General features: G+C 34.7%; 3 protein-coding genes across 4 annotated transcripts; 1 reads left to right on the top strand and 2 right to left on the bottom strand.

Annotated features, from left to right (window-relative positions):
- Positions 1-2895: 2895 nt before the first annotated feature.
- LOC132638161 (zinc finger protein ZAT1-like) lies at positions 2896-4278 on the bottom strand. The gene has a single exon (XM_060355134.1). The coding sequence runs from the start codon at positions 4247-4249 to the stop codon at positions 3029-3031; it is 1221 nt and encodes a 406-aa protein (XP_060211117.1). The 5' UTR covers positions 4250-4278; the 3' UTR covers positions 2896-3028.
- A 9327-nt stretch (positions 4279-13605) lies between these two features.
- Positions 13606-16942, bottom strand: LOC132635121 (WAT1-related protein At5g47470-like). 2 transcript variants are annotated; one of them, XM_060351366.1, is made up of 8 exons: positions 16292-16942; positions 16112-16177; positions 15505-15621; positions 14844-15078; positions 14576-14737; positions 14273-14424; positions 14059-14162; positions 13606-13824 (listed from the first exon to the last, which is right to left on the bottom strand). In XM_060351366.1, exons 1-8 carry the CDS (start codon positions 16492-16494, stop codon positions 13817-13819), a joined length of 1047 nt encoding a protein of 348 aa, XP_060207349.1. In that variant the 5' UTR covers positions 16495-16942; the 3' UTR covers positions 13606-13816. The 2 variants fall into 2 exon arrangements, with proteins under 2 accessions (XP_060207349.1, XP_060207348.1); XM_060351365.1 differs by lacking the exon at positions 13606-13824 and having other exon boundaries at positions 13855-14162.
- Positions 16943-17668: 726 nt separating this feature from the next.
- Positions 17669-20022, top strand: LOC132635120 (putative pentatricopeptide repeat-containing protein At5g47460). Its single transcript, XM_060351364.1, is given in 2 exon segments — positions 17669-17706; positions 17708-20022. Coding segments are annotated over 2 exon segments (1833 nt in total). The 5' UTR covers positions 17669-17683; the 3' UTR covers positions 19518-20022.
- The last annotated feature ends 189 nt before the right edge of the window (positions 20023-20211 follow it).

Raw genomic sequence — 20211 nt, forward strand, 5'->3', positions numbered from 1 at the left:
TGGCATTAAAGTGAATCTCTCTCCACGACGTGTCCATCCCGAGAGTGAAAATACTCCAGTGTGGAGTTCCAAGCGAAGAGAATTCTTCTCCTCTGAGAACTTTATGTTTATTGGTTGTGGGATCAAAACCCAAGTAGCAACAAGTTACTCTACGGTGAACTTTTTCGATTGGTCTAGGAAGAAAAACATGTTGTCTTGTGAAAGGATTGCAAATAGCAACATCTTTATAATCGTTCCATAGACAAACTAGGCCATTGAGAGATACAAGATAGTTAAGACGTTCAAGAAAACATGGCTCATTCAAGTACTCAAATAAGGAGAAATCTAATTGTTTGTGTTCAGAATTTTTCTGGTCTAAATTACTAATGAAGGTTTCACGAGTGAGATAACTTGGCAAACTGACAAGTAGATGATTCAACGAACCTTTTTGATGATGTACTTCAGGGAATGAGGGTTGTGATATAACGGAGCAAAAGGACTTAGAAACGCACTTAAATCGCAATAGAGACTTGGCTGAAGGAACCCTTGTGAAAATAGCAAACACAATCTCCTCGGAAATATGTGAATTACCAGTAGCAACAACCTTTGGTCTTTTTCTTATAGCAAAAACCTTGTTCTACTCCATGTATAACTTAGTTGTGGCAGAAGGTAATATTTAATTTGTTTGAGAATGTATAAATGATGCTAGTATAAAGATCCCTATTGATCGAGTTTGGGCTAGGTTTTGCGGCAACAATAACGTAACATACTGTAACAGGGTTTGGTTTGTGTTCAGGTTTTGGTTATTTCCCTCTTTTTAGGTGGAAAAGGTAACGTATGGAAAGTAAAAAAGACTGAAGCTTTAAAGACAATTACAGCCATGCACTTTTAGACATAGTTAATAGAATAGTTGATTTACAAGTGTTATTTCTGATGCTGGAGTATTTGCTCTCATTTTCTTTTCTATAATTTTTATTTTTATAGTTTATGCTTGACTATCTAAAGACAAATTAATAGGAATGCACATCTTAATTTATAAAGCGGACATATCGGAAAACAAAGATTTGAAATATGTCGAGCTTTATTATATTTGATGGTATACTAGATGGATTTCTAGTTAATTCCTCAAATGGTCATTGAACTTGTAGAGGTGTCTACTTTTTTGGACAATAAAATCATCAAACTATGTCATGTTTCTAAAAAAATAAAACAATTCATTTTTGGACATAAGACCCTTAATCCATTTTTAAGTTATAAAATTCATAGCCTAACACAATTTTTCGGTACTCCGAAATTCTTGCAAATTAATATTTTTCATGTTTTTATAATGAAACGTTATATTTCAAGCTATAAGAATAAAACAATATAACCAGTCAAACTTTTTGTATGCTATAAGGTTTTCTTTGTTATATCAACTTCTTTTGAACTATTTTGCGATTAGAATGAGCTTGCTTTATTGGTAGAATATTTGAATAAATTTTCTCAAGAAGAAAAATCGTGTTCGATATTACAAGTTTATCTCCAAGAAAATAAAAATAGTATATTTTTATAATAATTGAAAATTTTGCTGTATCAAGAAAATTATTTACAATTAGTTGAAAAAACAATAGTTAAGCATGATGCTCGGTTCTACTACCATTCGACTGTATCCTTTTATTGTCTACTCAGACACAATTTTGCTTCTTCGGCAATTTTTTAGTTCGAATTAATATTTTTCACATTTTGAAAATAAAATACAAATATTCAAAAGGGTTTTATAATTTAAAACTGCGTTAAGGGGTCTTAATTATGTCCAAAAATGGATTGTTTAATTTGTTTTTGGAAACATAGGCATAGTTTGATGACCTTACTGTCCAAAAAAATTCAAAATTTACTTAGTGAGATTTCACTACAAGTTTAATGACCATTTGAGAAATTGACACTCGATGAATTTCGGCCCGTGCACAACACAGTTTTAATATTATAAAGTTAGAAATTATTATTCTAATTAACTTTTTCTTGATATGAAATCGTGTGGATCGGAAGAGACTAGCTATAATACAAACTAATGAGAGCTAAACGAAGAAAATTGCTGATACCATACAAGACACAATATGTGTTAGGAAATTTCTAGTACTTTTTAGAGTTGTTTGAAAGGAAACAAGAAGCATAATAGGACATTAAAACTGATCATTATCCGATATGTTTTGTCAGCCTTACTTTGACCATTCTAGTAATCTAACGGACTAAACAAATAAAGACTAACCAAAGAAGAAGGTTATTGATGAATACTATATTAAGATGCACTTTGGTATACTGCCATGTGGTTTAATCCAAATTAACGGAAAATTTATTGAAACGTGAATCAGAATTTCAAAGAGAAAATCAGAATGGGCAATCCATCTCTGTGGAAATTTAAAGATAGTCAAGCTAGTAACAAAGTCATAATCTCATATTTATTTCGTCAAACAAAATATTAAATAACAATTAGAAAAGTTTAATAGTTAGATCAAAGATCATGAACAGAAAAAATAACGTAACCCTCCAAAGTCTGTACATATGTAATTTTCCTGCTCAGCTCAAACTCAATGTACGGCCCCACACACGCGCTGCGCAGAAACTAGTTATCATATAAATTGGGACGAAAGGTATATTTAACTACATTTTGTAGTTGAGGAAACGAATACTTGAATACTACCTTTAGAGGGTTGCGACTACATAAGGGGTGGGGAAAATTCCAACTTGTAACATAGTGAAAGTTGGATAGAATATTAGTATTATCATAGATATGTTAAACATTGGAACTAATATTGGGACGGAGTGATATTTAACAATATTTTGTAGTTGACGAAACAATCATTTCAATACTAAGTTGCTACTACACCAGGGGTACGGTTGGACTAATTCCAACTTGTAACTAGTGGAAGTTGGATAGAATATTAATTTTATTATAAATATATGTTAAACATTAGTAAAATGTCTCAAAATACTTGTCATATAAATGGAAACGGAGAGTATATTAAACTGTATATAATTTGTAGTTAACAAAACAATAACTTGGATACTAACCTTAGAGGGTTGCTACTATATCAGGAGTTGGACCAATCCCTACTTGTAACCAGGAAGAACCTCCATCCAAATTCACATCTTTAAGGTTACTCAATTTTGCTTTCTTTGCCTTGCAATTTTCTTCACTACTCAAATCCTTTGTTGAATCCTTGCACTTGTGATTTTGTTTAGTATCAACTTGTTGGTCTGTCCATAGTTGGAGATAGCTTCTTTGGCCTTCATGTTCAAATGGATTATTGTATAGTTTCAGTCCAACTTCATTTGGATTGCCTATTTGTGCTGGAAAATTTAGATCTAGTGGCTGATGAGAGTTGGTAAATAAGGGCTTGTTGTATAGTAATTGTTCTTGGTTGTGATATTGGATTTCTTGAAAAGTAGGTATAAAAGTAGTCTCTGGCAAAATTGATGTTAGCCAATGACATCTTTTGTGTCCACCCAAGGCTTGTCCAGATGAAAAGACGCGATGACAAATCGAGCATTGGTGAACCCTCAATCTCTTTCTTGAAAACGAGCTTGATGATGATGGAGATTGGGACTGAAAAGAGTTAGATTCTTGATGAAAAATTAAATCACTAGGAGAGATCATCGAGTCTTCATCGATGTCATTATCATCATCATCATTGTTGTTGTTGTCGTCGTTAATGTTGTCATCGATTTTTGCAGCATAACACCCTTTAACTTTCTTGTGACTCGCTCTATGTCCCCCTAAAGCTTGGTGGGAGTTAAAAACTTTCTTACATCCTTTACATTGGAACATACCTTTTTCCACTTCTTTAGCCTTGTTTTTAGCCTCCTTGTTGTTTTTATCGGACAAATCATAAGATTTGTTCGATAACATGACTAAACAATTCGCGAGATCTTCTTCTTCTTCTCTTGAAGAATGTTTCTCCTTAACATCATGACCATAATAATACTCCGATTTTTCAACATCTCGATCATCATCACTTGTTGATCGATTGCCCAACATTAATCGATTAGAATTAGCACGGAGATTATACGAGTGTTGCTTCTGACCCTCCGATTTATCCTTTCTAAAGTTATTGATCATATATTTTTGTTCACTAATTTCTTCTCCATAGTTTCTATTAGTAGAATCCCCTGAAGCTCCATGAGATCTCATGTGTCCACCAAGTGCCCCAGCACTATTAAATCCCCTCTTACATATTTTACAATAGTGTACAACACTTGATGGTTCATTTTTTTGGCTATTATTGTCCACCATTTTCACTCCATAAAAGTAACAAAGAAAGTGTTAAAGAATGAGAAAATATAAAGTTTTTGGGAGTAATGCTTTTGTACTAGAGTACTCAAAGAGAAGGGTGGTATAAATAAAGAATTAGTTAGTGACAGTAGCAAAGTGAGGGAAGTTCCTAATTTTTAGTTTAAGTTAGTTGAAAGTGGATGAGAGTTAGAGAGTGAGATCAAGTGAGAGAAAAAAAAGTTTGTTACAAACAGAAAAAAGGTCTGTTTAATATGTGGTTGGGAGATAATTTCTAACTCTCGTGGTTATATACAGCGTTAGTGTTTCTTCAGTCAAAATTTACTCACACATTGTACGTAATTGTACTAAGAAATTTGTAAAGTTAGTGGACTACTTTACTAGTGGGACCTCTATATATGTACGAACATGTACACCAAGAGAAAATCAAAACTAACATTTTAAAGTAAGTATACTCAACTATCCTATAAATGAACACACGTCATTCAAAAATAAAACGAGTATGCTATAGTTTGGAGGCTGAAACAAAAACTTATGATATACATATAAGGAGGTGGCTTATTGGTTAATGAAGTTAATGAAAATAAAAAAGATCGAGGTCCAAATTTTGATAGAAACTATTAATTTTAGGGCAATTTTTCGATTTATCATTTATCTATCTTTTGTGGGCAGATTTACTTGGTATAGTGTCTCAAAGGGCGGGAGAGCAAGGCGAGGCGTTTTATACTAAGCATGGGGCTAGCCGTAAGCCCCGAAATGTTGGGCGTAAGTACCATGGATCTACGGGGCGTAAATCTCATGTATTTTCAATTTATAATTTTATCACTAAAAATAAGCAAAAGCAAAATTTTCATTTTCTGCATAAATTCAAATTAATCACCAATAATATAGTAAAAGTTACTATAATTATTATTTGAGAAAGGTAACAACAAAAAAATGATAATAGCCAAGATAATATTTAAAATGAAATCATCTTCCACTTCATTATCGATCTCCACATCTATTAGTCCTTCCCACCCTCAACTAATATTTGCATTGATTTTTGTTGATATATTTCAAAGAAGGAGAAGGGTAAAAAGTGTAAGACCGGTGACAAAAAATGAATAAAATAGCCTTAGGAACATAGTGCTAGGACACTATCATATAAATTTCGGGCATAATCATTTTAAAAAACTATTTATGGCAGTGTAATTTTCTATGAGAATTTCTTTATTTATTTATATATATGTAAGGAAAAATCACTACGACATGAAAGTATGATAGCACAAAGTATAAATATCATTACACCAGGATCATCATGATCTATAGCAAAAATACTTTTAAAACAACAAAAATCAAATTTAACACCCGAGGCGTATGCTTTTACATCCAGGGCTTACTCTTTGCCCCCGAAGCTTAAGCCCCAAATTCTAGGTTGTACGCCTTTCAGTTGCGCCCCAAAGCGTTTTTTATACGCCCTGCAACTCGCCCCGAGACTAACCCCAAAAACGTTGAAAACATAGTTTGTGCTAATAGAGGTAGCAAATGCTCAATATGCGTGCATGTTGACCGGACATCATTATTATTAAAAAAAAAAAAAAAAAACTTTTGATATAGTTGTGGTTTGGGAATTAATAAAAGAATATCAAGTGGATAATTAATAGAAAACGTATATGCGTCTACATTCAGTGAATGTGGTTGGATGACTATTTCTAACTCTCGTGATTATAGGATTGTATTTCTTCAGTCAAATCAACTCACAGAAAATCACATTGTACGTAATTTATAAGATAAGAAGACTGTTTTACTAGCGACCTCTATATAAGTACGGATACACTAACAGAAAATTCAAAATAAAGCAATACTTTAAAGTAATTTTATTTTACGTAGCCTATGAATGAACATACTCCATTGAAAAAGAAAATGAGTAAACTTGGTTTGGAGGATCGAAACAATAATTTGTGGCATGCACTTAACAATGTGGCTTAGTAGTCAATAAAATTGATTACGTGTCACGATCAGACTAGGGCCATAACGGGTACCCGGGGCTAACCACCGAGCACCACTTATTCTATTACTCATCGTACTCATCCTGCGTTCATTCATTAATCTCGTGCTTATAATCATAGGAGAACCCTTTTTACTTGAAACATATTTACCTTTATGTACATAAGCCCTTCTGCTATCAAAATAATATACATACAATAAGGACATCGTGAGACCATACTACCCACACATACGTATCTACGAGCCTCTACTGGAGTACTAAACATATGGACGGGACAGGACCCCATCGTGCCCACAACATATATGTATATGTATATGTATATGTATATATATATATATATATATATATATATACACACACACACAAAACAATAATACAATGGCACCTCCGGAACAATGGAGTGCTCTTAAAGTCTGCTGATAGCTCCTATGAATATGGATCACCTCCCTGTCTACCTGTGGGCATGAACACAGCGTCCAAATAAAAGGACGTCAGTACGAGCATTGTACTAAGTATGTAAGGCATAAACAACAACAACACATCAATGAAATAAGGAGACATCAAGTGAAGGACAACCTGTAACTGACTTTCAATTTTGATAGAAATAAAGCATGCTAACTCACTTCATAAACATCATCATATCATGTATGCATATCTATATAAGTTGGCCGACCATATTGGTACGGTGTGATCATCATTAGCCCGCGTCCAGGCCTCCCGCGTCCGGGGTAACCATCTCATGCCGTCCACTAGTGGTGTCTGCCCATGCCATCTAGACATGGTGTATACGCTGCCCGCATTAGCGGTGTCTGCCCGGCCATATAGGCGCGGTGTAATATCATCATCATGTACTCATCATAATGCATGCATAGAAACTTAAAGACAACTATACTCTATCAGGGTGACATAAAGTCGTGAACCCCCGATTCCATTATGGAGCGTTCATAAGCATTCTGCCTCACCTTGAAGGAATTGGCACATAAGGTGATTGTATACAATAAACAACATCAATGGATCATGGTTAGAATCATTAGCTTTAGGATCTTTAGACTTAACTCATCATCGTCACTATCATGGTCATTACATATCTCGTTTTTATATCTCATGTTAAGCTCCTTCTAATCATAGGCTCATAATTGCCGGAATGTAAGAAAGTCATTGGAAAATAGGAGAATTCATGCCATGGGAGTCATGCCTTAGAAGGAAGGGACTAGTCTTACATACATTTTCATTTAGCTATTCTATCGCTTGATCGTTCTCCTTCAATGCCCACGTTTCTACCTTCAAGAGAGCTCGTATTGACATTAGCTAATCGATCACATTAACATGCTCAACTAAAGGTAGAGAAAATTAGGCAGCATTTCCTTTGTTTATACAACTTTCCTCATATCATATACCAACTCCCAAACGTCTATAATAACATTCACAATATTATAACCATCAATCTTCATTCACCTACATTATCCACATTTCCCAATTTCACTTTAATTCATCCATAATCATGGTCATAGTACACTACTACGTTTACTCGCATATAATGTTTATCCAATGTTCTTAACATCATTTATAACATAATTATAATCACAACATATCAAGATTCATGACTCATTCCAAACTACTATTCAAAAATGCCACTATTCTCACATTCATGACCCATTTTCTATCTCCTTCTACAATCCAAGTCTTTCAACCTCTCAATACCTTAAACAACATGGAATAATCATAAAACTTACCTTAGATAGTGTAGGAATGAGCCTTGGGTGGAAATACTTCACTTGAGCCAAAACCCTAGTTCACTTCCAATGGGATTTCTTGCCTTGGATGAACCCTAATGAGTTTCTTACACTTGGTTCTCTTGGTTTGATGAAGTTGATCATAAATTTCTCTTGAGTTCTTGTGGAAGGAGTGTGGAGAGCTTTCTAGAGGGTTCTTGAAGTGTGGAGTGAAAAATGAAATGAATGGAATGAAGTTGGGTCCCTTATATTAGTTTTAAACCTGTCCCGACTCAGTTCTACGGACCAACATACGGTCCGTATAATTTATATGGACCGGATGTCTAACCGTAGATTAGGTCCAGAGAGGGCTTCCATTCTGGGCAGAATATACGGCCTAACATACGGCCAATATATTTTATACGGCCAGTATGTTGGGCCGTATAATGCCCAGCTTTTCCGAAACTCGTTCTCGTCGACTCGTTTGATCTCCAATCCTTACGGAACCTTCTTAACACTTGTTTAACACCTCATTAACAATCTAAGGGATGCTATAACTCTTCTCCAAGACATCATTAAGTCACCATTAACTTGTTACTCGTAAATCTCTTCCGATACATAACGTATACCTTGCCTTTCTTGGCAAACTTTCTTCTCTTACCTCGAATGTCTTTGAAATCTCAATTAAGATCATCAAATGCTATTTCTTACTTATTGAAACATCGTATACTTCATGCCCTCCGTTAGTCTATTCGCTGTAAATTAACGGAAAATTTTCCGAGGTGTAAAATTACGTTACTTGGTATACATGTTGGTGAAAGATAACATGTACTCAATTAAATAATTAATGTGTCGAGTGCACAAATTGACCGGAACAATACTATTATATAAGAAAAAATAGGCGCTTATTATATAGTTGTGGCCTAGAAATTAAAGCTTCAGCATTCTAATGTACACACGTTTTTATTTGCAGTGGTTAGAAATGTAAGCCGTGATACTCATTTTATATATTTTTTATAATCATTCGATATCTGGAATCCATTAATTGGATTACGCGTTGAGTAAAGCCATTTAAGAGGGAAATACTACCTGCCAAGATTTTATCCATTTACAGAACTCGAACCCAATATTTGGTTAGGGGGGAGGGATATTATCCCTTCCACCCGACCACCACAAGCTTTGGTGGTTCAACATTTTATTCTCACGCTACTACACCTCTTACTATGTATAATACTAGTAAATCTGTTTGCGCTTCGCGAGGTTATGAAAAACATAAATGAATTCACAAATTTCACAAATTATTGAAGTTAAAGCTTAGAACGTGAGTTCACATACAAGATCAAGTGTAACATCAACTTAGAAACCAAAAGACAACCAAGTAGAATTACACAAAATGAGAAAAATAACTTACTAACCTGTTACAACTTGAAATGATTCTGGAAACTGAGACTATGTACTTTTATGAGTTGTGCCCCATTGGCCAATGTTTTCACAATAAGTTTGTCAATCAACTAAGACTCTGTATTCTCATGAGTTGTGCAGCTATGTGTATTGTAATTTATTACTGTGCACACATATTTATATTAACATGGCTCCATATAAAGTGGAGTAAGCTTTGCAGCCTTGTTGGCACCTGGATAGGTAACCACTTTGCTATGATTCAAGTTGCTGGGTTGCATGTAATGGCCTTTCTGGTATCTAAATAGGCTCTAGAGTCTACCAAAGATGAGTTTTTTTCCAGCTGAGGTGCAGTCCATATGGACTTCCCTGGCCTTGTGCCAGCACCATACGGATGTCTCGTTTATGCAAAATAGCAAACACAAAATTTCTCCAATAAATTTGAAACAACAAGAAACAGTCTAATGTAATAAGAAGTTTAATGGTTCATGAAACAATTATGATAACGGCCACAAAAGATTTGAAGCAAGATTTTTTGAAAGTAACAATTCCATTCAGTTCCTTGCTAGTCACGGATTAGTTGTTATGCAGTTATCTTTCCTGGCCTTCTTGACTACCTTGACAGTAGTCGAGGGAAAATCATTGGAGCTTTTTCGCCTAAATTGAAATCAAAATACTAAAAGGCCTACATAAATTGTGGCACTATTACCAACAGAAACGTAGCGCAACACTGGTTCGTACCAAAATGAATTTTCAAGAACATCCAAAAGGTTCACCATGTACTATGTAATATGTGTAAATTAAATAAAACCAAAACAGAGTTAACTTTCCAAAGGTGAGTCTTTGCCCGGTAAACCTTGAGAAGTTCAAGAATTCCGAAGCAATATCATTAACATAGCAAAATCCTGAGGCCTCTCATTTCTTCGAATCATGCAGAAACCTGTTGATAGAGATGAATTTGAAATACAACTCAAAGTTTATTGCCCCAAGTCGACTATACACTAAAGTTAAGAGGACCAAAAAAAGTTTTACTTCAGCCGAATCATAGGAAAAAGAGGAAAACAAGATGCTATAAAGAAAGAAGAAATTTGCCTGGGAAGAAAAAAAGAGGAGGAGGGCGGGCCTTAATTATTAGAGGACTAAAAGATGTGACGTTTTGTGTTATAAGGAGAAGAAGAGCTGAAGGTCTTTATTTTGGGAGGAAAGAAGCGTCAGTTGCATCTGCTCTAATGGAACACAGTTTTCATCAATTTATAATGGGAAAACGGGAAAAAAAAATGACAAAACAAATAGTAAATCATAATGTTACCCTGATCTGACTTGACAAAAAAAAAAAGGCTTTAGGCATTCCAGACAGAATTAATTTTGTATCATTAAAGATGGGAGAGTAAAAATAGCCTTGTATTGCTGCTGTTACATGGGTTGAGTACTGAAACGGCTAGTTTGGGCTGAATAGAGAAACGGTTTGTTGGGCTTAAATGCAAATGCTAGGGGCAATTCGCAGAATTGCCCTTTTTTTGGGGTGGTATTTAAATTTTGCCTCTCATATTTGTGGTCTTTAAATTTTGCCCTTCGGCTAAAACCCATAGGTTCCAGGTTCGAACCCTCGCTCAGTCAAAAATTTAAAAAAAAATTGCAAAGCAGAGTTTAAATTTCGCTATGCCTCCTCCGGCAGACTTTTAGTCATGTTTAACTAAAAGTCTGCCGGAGGGGACAGACTTTGCCTTGAAGCATATATACATATTTTTTTTTAACTTTTCAAGGTAAACTTTTAGTAATGCCTTAACTAAAAGTGTGCCCCATAAAACATAACTAAAAGTATGCCCCATAAGGCGTAAGTTTTCCTTAAGGCATAACTAAAAGTTTGTCTTATAAGGCAAAGTTTAAATTTTGCTATGCCCCCTCCGGCAGACTTTTAGTTGTGTTTAACTAGAAGTTTGCCGGAGGGGGCAGACTTTTAGTTGTGTTTAACTAAAAGTCTGCCCCTTCCGGCAGACTTTGCCTTGAAGCATATATATATATATATATAATTTACTTCTCAGTGTACCCCAAAAACATAACTAAAAGTATGCCCATAAGGCGAAACTTTTCCTTAAGGCATAACTTAAACTTTGCCTTATAAGGCAAAATCTATGCCTTAAGAAAAGTTCTTGCCTTATGGGGCATAATTTTGTTATGCCTTAACTAAAATTCTGCCCTATAAGGCATAACTAAACTATGTCTTAGGAAAAATTCTGCCTTATGGGGCAGACTTTTAGTTATGCCGGATTCGGCATAACTTTAGCTTTTCCTTAAAGATTGTATGCTGGATCCGGCATACACTCCCCCAGTCCTGTCTGGCGAAATTATTTTTTTATTTTATGCCTGAGCGGGGGTTCGAACCCAGAACTTCATATATTTGCCCACCTTTCCAAGCAAAAGGCAAAACTTAAAGACCACAAATATGAGGGGCAAAATTTAAAGACCACAAATTAAAAGGGCAAAATTTAAAGACCACCCCAAAAGAAGGGCAATCCGCGCAAAAAAATGAATGCTACGTGGGCTGAGGCATTTGTTATTAGTTTAATTTGTTTAAGTACTATATTATTGTGTTGCATAGGAAAATGGAGGAAAAAATGTCAAAAAAAAGGAGAAAAAAGAAAAATACAATTGTTGGCCATACAGAGGTGTCACATCACCTTATCCAATTGAATCGAGTTAAAAAAAAAAGTTATTTTTCCAGTTGAATATTATAGATTTTTGAAGTTATGTAGCATCAAAGAAAGGCAAAGCTCATAATTTGGTTAATTAACCCAATCAAACTGACAAAAGATTTTTCTTCTATTTATCACGCATATCTCTGGCCTACCATACCCAAAAAAGACGAATTTTTTTAAAATGTGCCCCATACAATTGACATTAAATGTGTAAGGCTTCTTTTTTGTGAGACAAAAGAATAAACCCAAAATTTGTGGATCCAAATGTGTAAGAAGCGGGTCTACTTTTTTATCTCACAAAAAAGAGCCATAGTAAAACTTTTCAAAAAAAAAAAAAAGACATCCTTTTGTGTTTTGATATGTTTGCTTATATGTCAATTTGAACTACTTAGAGGCCGTAACATACAAAGTCACTCAACTATGAGTAATGATCCTCAAAATCATGTTTCTTTTTTTTATTTTTAACAACAAAATCACCTAACTTTCCCTATATCACATTAAAAGTCACTCGATTAATATTTGGCCAACAAAATATGACATGACATTAAATCTAGTCAACATGGGCTTTTTCTTATTCTTTTTCTCAGTCCACATGGCAATAAGACCTGACCCGGCCCAAACCCGTAATTCAAATTAACCCTTATTAACTCTATTCAGTTGGACAAAATCACGATGGAAACTTTTTGCTCTCACCAAAAATTCAGAACTTGAAACGACTGGTGTATTGAAGTAAAAAGCTATGAAAACTCAAAGAAAGGGGTTCAGCTCTTCCCCACAGGCATTATTAAATGTGAAAATGGACCACTATGCCGACGGTGCTGCACGGAACATTAGAGAAAACGAGGTGCTCCTATTCTGAATAATTATTTGTTCTAGCAATATGTGATAGAAGTATGATTTATGGGTCAGAAGGGATGGCCAGACTTCATGAACAAAATTTACTTAATGTCGTTAAGAAAACTCTTATGGACTTCGCCCGAGAGAAGGACAACACGATTTTAATGAAATGACGGGTCAATCTTTTTTCAAAGAGAGTGAAGCTCTATTTTAATTAAGAGAGAACAAGGTTAATTTGGGTTTGGATCGGGTCGGATTTATTGCCACGTGGACTGAGAAAAAAAAAGTCAATGTGGACTAAATTAAAAGTCATGTCATATTTTGTTAGCCAAATATTAATTGAGCGACTTTTGAAGTGATATTGGGAAAGTTGGGTGACCTTATTGTTAAAAAAAAAAAAAACTTTGAGAGACCATTACTCATAAGTGAGTGACCTTCTATTACTATCTCGAACTACATAGGTTGTCCAAATTGGCTCAAGTTCTTATATATGCGTGTGTGTGTGTAACCAGTCCAATCTGCTCAAACTTGGACGAATTGAATGATAATATTTTCGGGGCTGAATTTGACACCCGTAATTTCATAATTTAAACAGGATTATCCTTGTGTTGAAGCATGACTTAGTACGTATTTCTATCAAAAAGAGGCTAATTTACTAGGAGTACTGATTGTGACAATATCATCATTGATCCAATCCCCTGTCCCGGAGGTTATATATATATATATATATATAAGTTTTTACAAAAAGATCATTTGCATATGTGATCAAAATCTACCATTTTCTGCTTCCAAAAGTGAATAAAAATAAAACTATGGTCAAGTGAATAGGGGCTTTAGAACCAGATATAGAGCAACATCATGTTGATTCTCATATTCCTTCATGCTACTGCAAAAATAACTACGCCTCAATCCCAAATATGTTAGAGTCAGCTATATTCCGTCATGCTACTGCAAAAATAAAAGACATTACTAGGATTTGAACTTGCAATATTTCAAACTGCAACTATCATAAAGCTTTCTATACATTATATATTATATATCTACTTCTACTACAAACAAGCTCGCTCGCTCTTTCTCTAAGTTGATTTCTAATTGTATATACACAAACTAATTAATATACAGAATACAAGGAGCAATAAGAAGAAATTTAATGTAAAAGAGGCTTCTCCACATCGTACTCACTTTCTGATGAAGAGTTGGACATATTATTATTTAGAAATCCTTCTTTCCTTTTAGCCCATAGCACGAAATATAGACCCGTAAACATCAGAAACATACCAGCAAGGCTGCAAAAATTAAGAAGTTAAGTCATTTTAATTAAGTTTAAATTTGATGCAATTGAAGAAAAAAAGAACTAAAGTGAAAATTTCATATATGTACACGGTGTTTAATTTACCTTCCAATTGTTATTGTGTCCCTTAATGTGACAGCAGAAAGAACCACAGTCAACACAGTTCCAACAGGACTAAATACAGATACTAACACTGGCCCTCTTTTCTTCATTGCCCAATTATTGAAACTCACACATGCTCCACTAACAATACCTGCCTATTATAAACCACAAACAGTACACAATGTAAAAAAAAAAAATCAACGATTTAACTTATATACGTTAATGCTGTAAATATGTCTATCTGGTCACTACCACAGTTTAAGTGTCTATGTTAAAGTGTAGAGTATCGAGGGATTGATGAAGTACCAATACTGAGTAGCCAACTAAATCGCGGATACTTAAGAGGGGCAATCCAATCTCCAAGGAACCTTGTTGAATAAATTGTACAAATCCAGTCAATACCATGCCTATAAGTGAAGTTATAGCACACAATGAGATTGGTGCCGGAAAATTTCCGAGTGTTGCTGCCTGTAAGTTCAAATTATTTTATAAACACTTCATGAAAGACGAATTAAACTAGTAAAATTGCTGAGTAATCTTCTCTGTATCGTTTCAATTTTTATATTTTGTGTACCTGTAAGACGATATTGCTCGATAACACGACAATAGCTGCCATGAGGTACAATGAACCTTTGATCTTCTCTGAGTCAAACAAGTTGTCCTTGTGATCAGGATGTGAAGATGGTAAATCTTTTTGGGATTTTGTGCTATCTTGCATTAGGCTCATCAATATAGCCCCCGTAACACACAATAATGTCCCTGCAATTTTAGCTCTGCTGTATTTGCATCTTAGCTCCACTTTCTCTAATCTGCACATAGAAATTAGCTTGAAACTAATATAGAGTACGGAACAAGAATAATAACGCCTCAATCTTTAGCAAATTAGGATCAGCTATATAAATTCTCATTGTTCGTGTCGCTCTCAGCTACTTGTTTCAGCTGGGAAGACTCAAGATTTATTTTCCCTTTATTCTGTTTCATATATATATATATATATTTAGTCATTCATACCACTAAAAAAAATAAAGGAATTAGCTACGAAATCTGTCACGAATCTGCCGCTAAATAGCTCGTAGCTGACAAGATTTTTTTGATAATCCGTCACCAATAACGTCGTTAAATTTGCAACGAATTTTTGTTGTTTAATGACAGAAGTTATCCGTCACTAATTCCTGTATGCAAAATTGATATGCAAACACAAAAGAAGAGTTAAATGAAATTGGAAGGTAGAATACCCAAATGCCCAAGCAATGAGAAAGATGAGTCCTGGTGCAAGATTTGGCATAGCTGTTGCCATTGCAGGTGAAGTAAGTTTGATTCCCTTCATGAACAAAGATTGGAATAATGTAACCCTTCCAAACAAACAAGAATTTGATGAGCTAATAGGATATAGCCAATGCTAAAACTAAAAGGCAACAGGATCAAAATTTATGTTGCTGGAATGTCTAAATATGATGTCAATCCTCAAAGATGCACTATGTTTGGAAAATTTCATACACGTCCAGCAATATTTTTAAAGAGTCCGAGCAACATAGATAAAAAATACCCAAAAATCTTAATTCTACCATGCTATAATTTGTTTGCCACTTGACCACTAGCTAGCTCCAACTTGAAGTATATATCGGATGATAAAACTAAGATTTATCGTAGAAGGATAAATTTGGACATTTCCACAACTTTGGATTAAAGTCGTACGTATTAAACTAACTAGTTCCTAAAATCATCCTATAATTTTCATTACATACAAATGATTTTCGTTTCCCATCAATAAAGGGAAATAAAATGAGGTGGGTGGGGGTGAGGGAGAACAATGAGAAGGAGCAAAAGAAGAAAAATTATTACCCTCCAAATGAAATAAGAAATAGTTGAATCAATAACTTCAAACTCATTTGCCTGGGCCATTGAATCCTGCATGCAACATTAATATGCAAACATAGGCAAAACTCTTAAGAAAGTTTGCCAATAAATTAGTATATTAATCTGACAATTAATGAAATAGAAAGAGATAAAGAAAATTAGTACCTTTCAAACATGAAGGAAAAGGGACAAAGGATGAGAAAAGTGGCCAATGAAGACAAGATTATGAGAGATGAAGGCTTGAAACCTAACAACATAAGATAACTAGAAACAACTGAATTTCCTGCATACATGAATTGTACCCCTATTAATCCTCCTATTATTGCAAAATCTTCAAAAAAATCCCTCTTTCTACTTGAAGATCCCATAATTATGTTTTCTCTTTGTTCACAAAGAAGAAATTTCCAATATTTCTCTGGCTTAATTTGTCCTTCTTTGGCTTTGTTCACAAAAACAATTCCGACCCCTCTGGTTTAATTTGTCCTTCTTCGCCTTTGTTCACGAAGAAATTATGATCCCTCTGGCTTAAGTTGCCTTCTTTGCATTTGTTCATAAATAATTTCTGATCCGTCTGGCTTAATTTGTCCTTCTTTTTCTTCCTTTACCTATTCATGCATGCATGCATGAAAAATAAAAATAAAGAAGACACTTTCTTTCTTCTCTAACTATTTTTCCAAAATAATTAATTGGTAGTATCTCCTTTTTGCTTTTCTTTTCCTCTTCAGCTAACATTCAGAGAAGAAACACAACCAACATTCTTCCAATGATCTACCTGTCAAGGTTCTTGTCAAAGAGGCCATATATGATTAATAATGGCACATTCCCTGTAATAGGGAATCGATAATAATAGTATTTGATAATGACGTCTTTCTTTTTTTTTTAAAAAAAAAATTAATCTTTTTTACCACATTTCTTTTGCTCAGAATTGTACTTACTATCTATAATTTCCCTTCATATATTTGTGGTGATAATCTTCTTTCTAGTGTTTGTTTGGTCCGTCCAAATCCTTTGGCTATTGATATCTCAAAAATCGAACAAGCTATTTGTTTTTCAAGGAATGCCTTACTACGATAATAGTATTTTTGTTCCCCCCTGTTATAGTAAATTCGTCGAATATTGATTCTTGTGATAAGGAATGCCTTCTGTTCTCCTAGGGTTCTTTTTATAGCAATTCTGAAATATTTTTTAGTTATACTCCCTTTGTTTCAATTTATGTGATATACTTTTTTTTTTAATTGGTCTAAAAAAGAATGATAAGTTTTTATATTTAAAAATACTTTAATTTAAAACTTTTCCTTTTACTCTTAATGAAATTATTGATAGTCACACAAATATCTATGACTTATTTTAGACCACAAGTTTTAAAAGTATTTCCTTTTTTCTTATTCCTTACCTAATCGAATTATATCAGATAAATTGAAACGGATGGAGTAGCTTTAGTCTCGTTAAAAGCTCACTAAATTGGAAGAAAACGTTAGGGAATGCTATATAAGAATTGACACTTACATGTTATATATGCATATATAGAATAAGCTCAAAGTTTCCTAGACTTATTACATGTCAAGATCTTACAAACAAAATTATGCATACAAAATTATACAAAAAGTTCATCAACTTTGAACTAATCAAGAAATGCTCTATCCAACAACTGTGCAAAAAGCAGCAAAATTGTTCCTTCTTCTCTAAGTCCATTAGCACCACTACAAAAACCCAACAAAAAGATGACTTTAATTCAAAAAACATATTTATTTCCAATGACCTTAATTCTGAAATAGCCCTGCTTAATGACTTTCAAATGTTAAACTCTGGTTCAAAGCCTAATGCTTATACTCTGGTTCACTTGACCCGATCATGTACAAATCTTGGTTGGTTGTCACATAGTGAACAGCTTCATTGCTACATTTTAAAATCAGGGTATGTCAACAGTGTCTTTGTTACTACATCTTTGGTCAATTTCTATGTGAAAACTCAGCTTTTGAGTAATGCACAACAACTGTTTGATGAAATGACTGAACCAAATGTAGTTACTTGGGCTACGTTGATATCGGGTTATGTTCGTTCTGGGCAGTTTACTGCTGCTCTGAACTTGTTTATTCAGCTGGAAAGATCGGAACTTTGTTCCGATTCATACTCTTTTACAGCTACTCTATCTGCATGTGGATCACTCGGTTTAGTACAGCTAGGAAAATCAATACATTCCAAGATTGTGAAATTTGGTGTTGAGTGTAGCATTGTGGTGTTAAATTCTTTGATTGACATGTATGGAAAATGTGGTTCTGTTGAAGAATCAACTAGGGTGTTTAATAGTATGATGGAGAAGGATACGATTTCTTGGAATTCAGTTATTGCAGCAAATGCAAGAAACAACAGGCTTGATCAGGCATTTGATTTCTTGCGTCAAATGCCTGAACCTGATACTGTTTCATATAATGAGGTAATTAGTGGTGTGGCACAGTTTGGTAACATAGAAGATGCTGTTGGTATGTTATATAGGATACCGAGCTCGAACTCATCATCATGGAATTCGATAATCACAGGATATGTAAACCGAGGCAGAGCACAAGAAGCTCTGCGGTTTTTTCAAAACATGCATCTTAGTAATGTTCTCATGGATCAATTCACCTTTTCAAGTATATTAAGTGGCATTGCGAATATAGCAGCTATAACATGGGGAAGGTTGATGCATTGTTGCACAGTGAAGTATGGTGTGAATGAGACTGTTGTTGTTGGAACTGCACTCATTGACATGTATTCTAAATGTGGGCAGATGAATGAAGCTGACGCTCTGTTTAGATCGCTCCCTCAGAAGAATCTAATAACCTGGAACACGATTATATCTGGACATGCTCATAACGGGAACTCAAATGAAGTGATCCGGTTGTTTGAGCAGTTGAAATTGGTGAAAGATTTACAACCGGATGGTATTACATTCTTGAATGTCTTGGCTGCATGTTGGCATAACAAAATGTCTTTCAAGGCAGCAAATGAGTATTTCGAATTGATGGTCAAGGAGTATGAGATATGTCCTATGCCGGAACATTGTTCTTCAATGATAGGGCTAATGGGACAAGAAGGGGATGTGAGTAAGGCAGAGAAAATGATATATGAACTGGGATTTGAAAACTGTGGATTAATTTGGAAGGCATTACTAGGTGCTTCTCTCACTTGTGGGGATATAAAGATAGCAGAAGTGGCTGCTGCAAAGGTGATAGAATTGGAAGGTGATAACGAGTTTGTCTATGTACTAATGTCTAACATGTACGCATTGCATAGAAAGTGGATAGATGTTGGTGGCATGAGGGAGCAGATGAAGGAGAAAAGAGTGAGAAAAGAAGCTGGTCGGAGTTGGATTGAAGTGGAAAACTCAAATCTAATTCCATCTATTATGTGACAGAAAGATGATACGATGTCCAGGTTCATGGAACTACTGTTCGAGAAATTAGATCCTTTTTTGTGTCACAAATCGAAGCACTTGATGTCCCATATACAAAGACTAAAAAGAACATGACCCACCTTCAACCTCCATTGACAAACGATGTAGCTATTAAAACAGTAAAGATGAAGATTAAACATGTTGCTGAATTGGGAATGCCTGTTTGTCCACTACGTTGGTGCGTTTATCCATTAACACTTCCAACAGAAACACTAACCTATCATGGAGAAAAGAGTGAATGTTCATTCTCCATCCCTTATCATTGCTTGGTTGGCAAGTGGCAGTACTACGAGTACAATGATAAATGCTAAGTTGCCATGATATCTAGGAGATTAAAATGCCTGATCTAATCATGCTTGAAGACAACAAAAGTACATTTAGCGCCTCAATTATTCCACTAAATACATGTAGCCTCTCACCTCACCCGCACCACTTTGCCTATGAACTCTACCTATCAAAGCTTATCCATGTCAAAAAGCATGTACTTTGACCGAACCAGTAACGGCAAGTCCTTTTTGCTCATGTTCAGTGCTCGTCCATGTATTAATCTACTTCAATAATATCATTCCGCTGCTTGCATGCGTATGTGTTTAATCATTGCAGTTGGCATCTTGATAATAAAAATAACATATCATGTTCACAGCCAAAAAAT

The sequence above is a fragment of the Lycium barbarum genome, chromosome 4 (genome assembly GCF_019175385.1).
Source record: "Lycium barbarum isolate Lr01 chromosome 4, ASM1917538v2, whole genome shotgun sequence".
In the NCBI taxonomy this organism is placed as follows: Eukaryota; Viridiplantae; Streptophyta; class Magnoliopsida; order Solanales; family Solanaceae; genus Lycium; species Lycium barbarum.

What these genes read in the sequence shown, in the direction of transcription:
- LOC132635121 (XM_060351365.1), bottom strand. Translation starts at nt 16,494, where the DNA reads ATGGGATCTTCAAGTAGAAAGAGGGATTTTTTTGAAGATTTTGCAATA. An exon ending in TTTTCCTTCATGTTTGAAAG is followed by an intron (nt 16,178 to 16,291) that starts GTACTAATTTTC and finishes TGTTGCATGCAG; the next exon opens with GATTCAATGGCCCAGGCAAA. An exon ending in CTCATTGCTTGGGCATTTGG is followed by an intron (nt 15,079 to 15,504) that starts GTATTCTACCTT and finishes TTCTATGTGCAG; the next exon opens with ATTAGAGAAAGTGGAGCTAA.
- LOC132638161 (XM_060355134.1), bottom strand. Translation starts at nt 4,249, where the DNA reads ATGGTGGACAATAATAGCCAAAAAAATGAACCATCAAGTGTTGTACAC.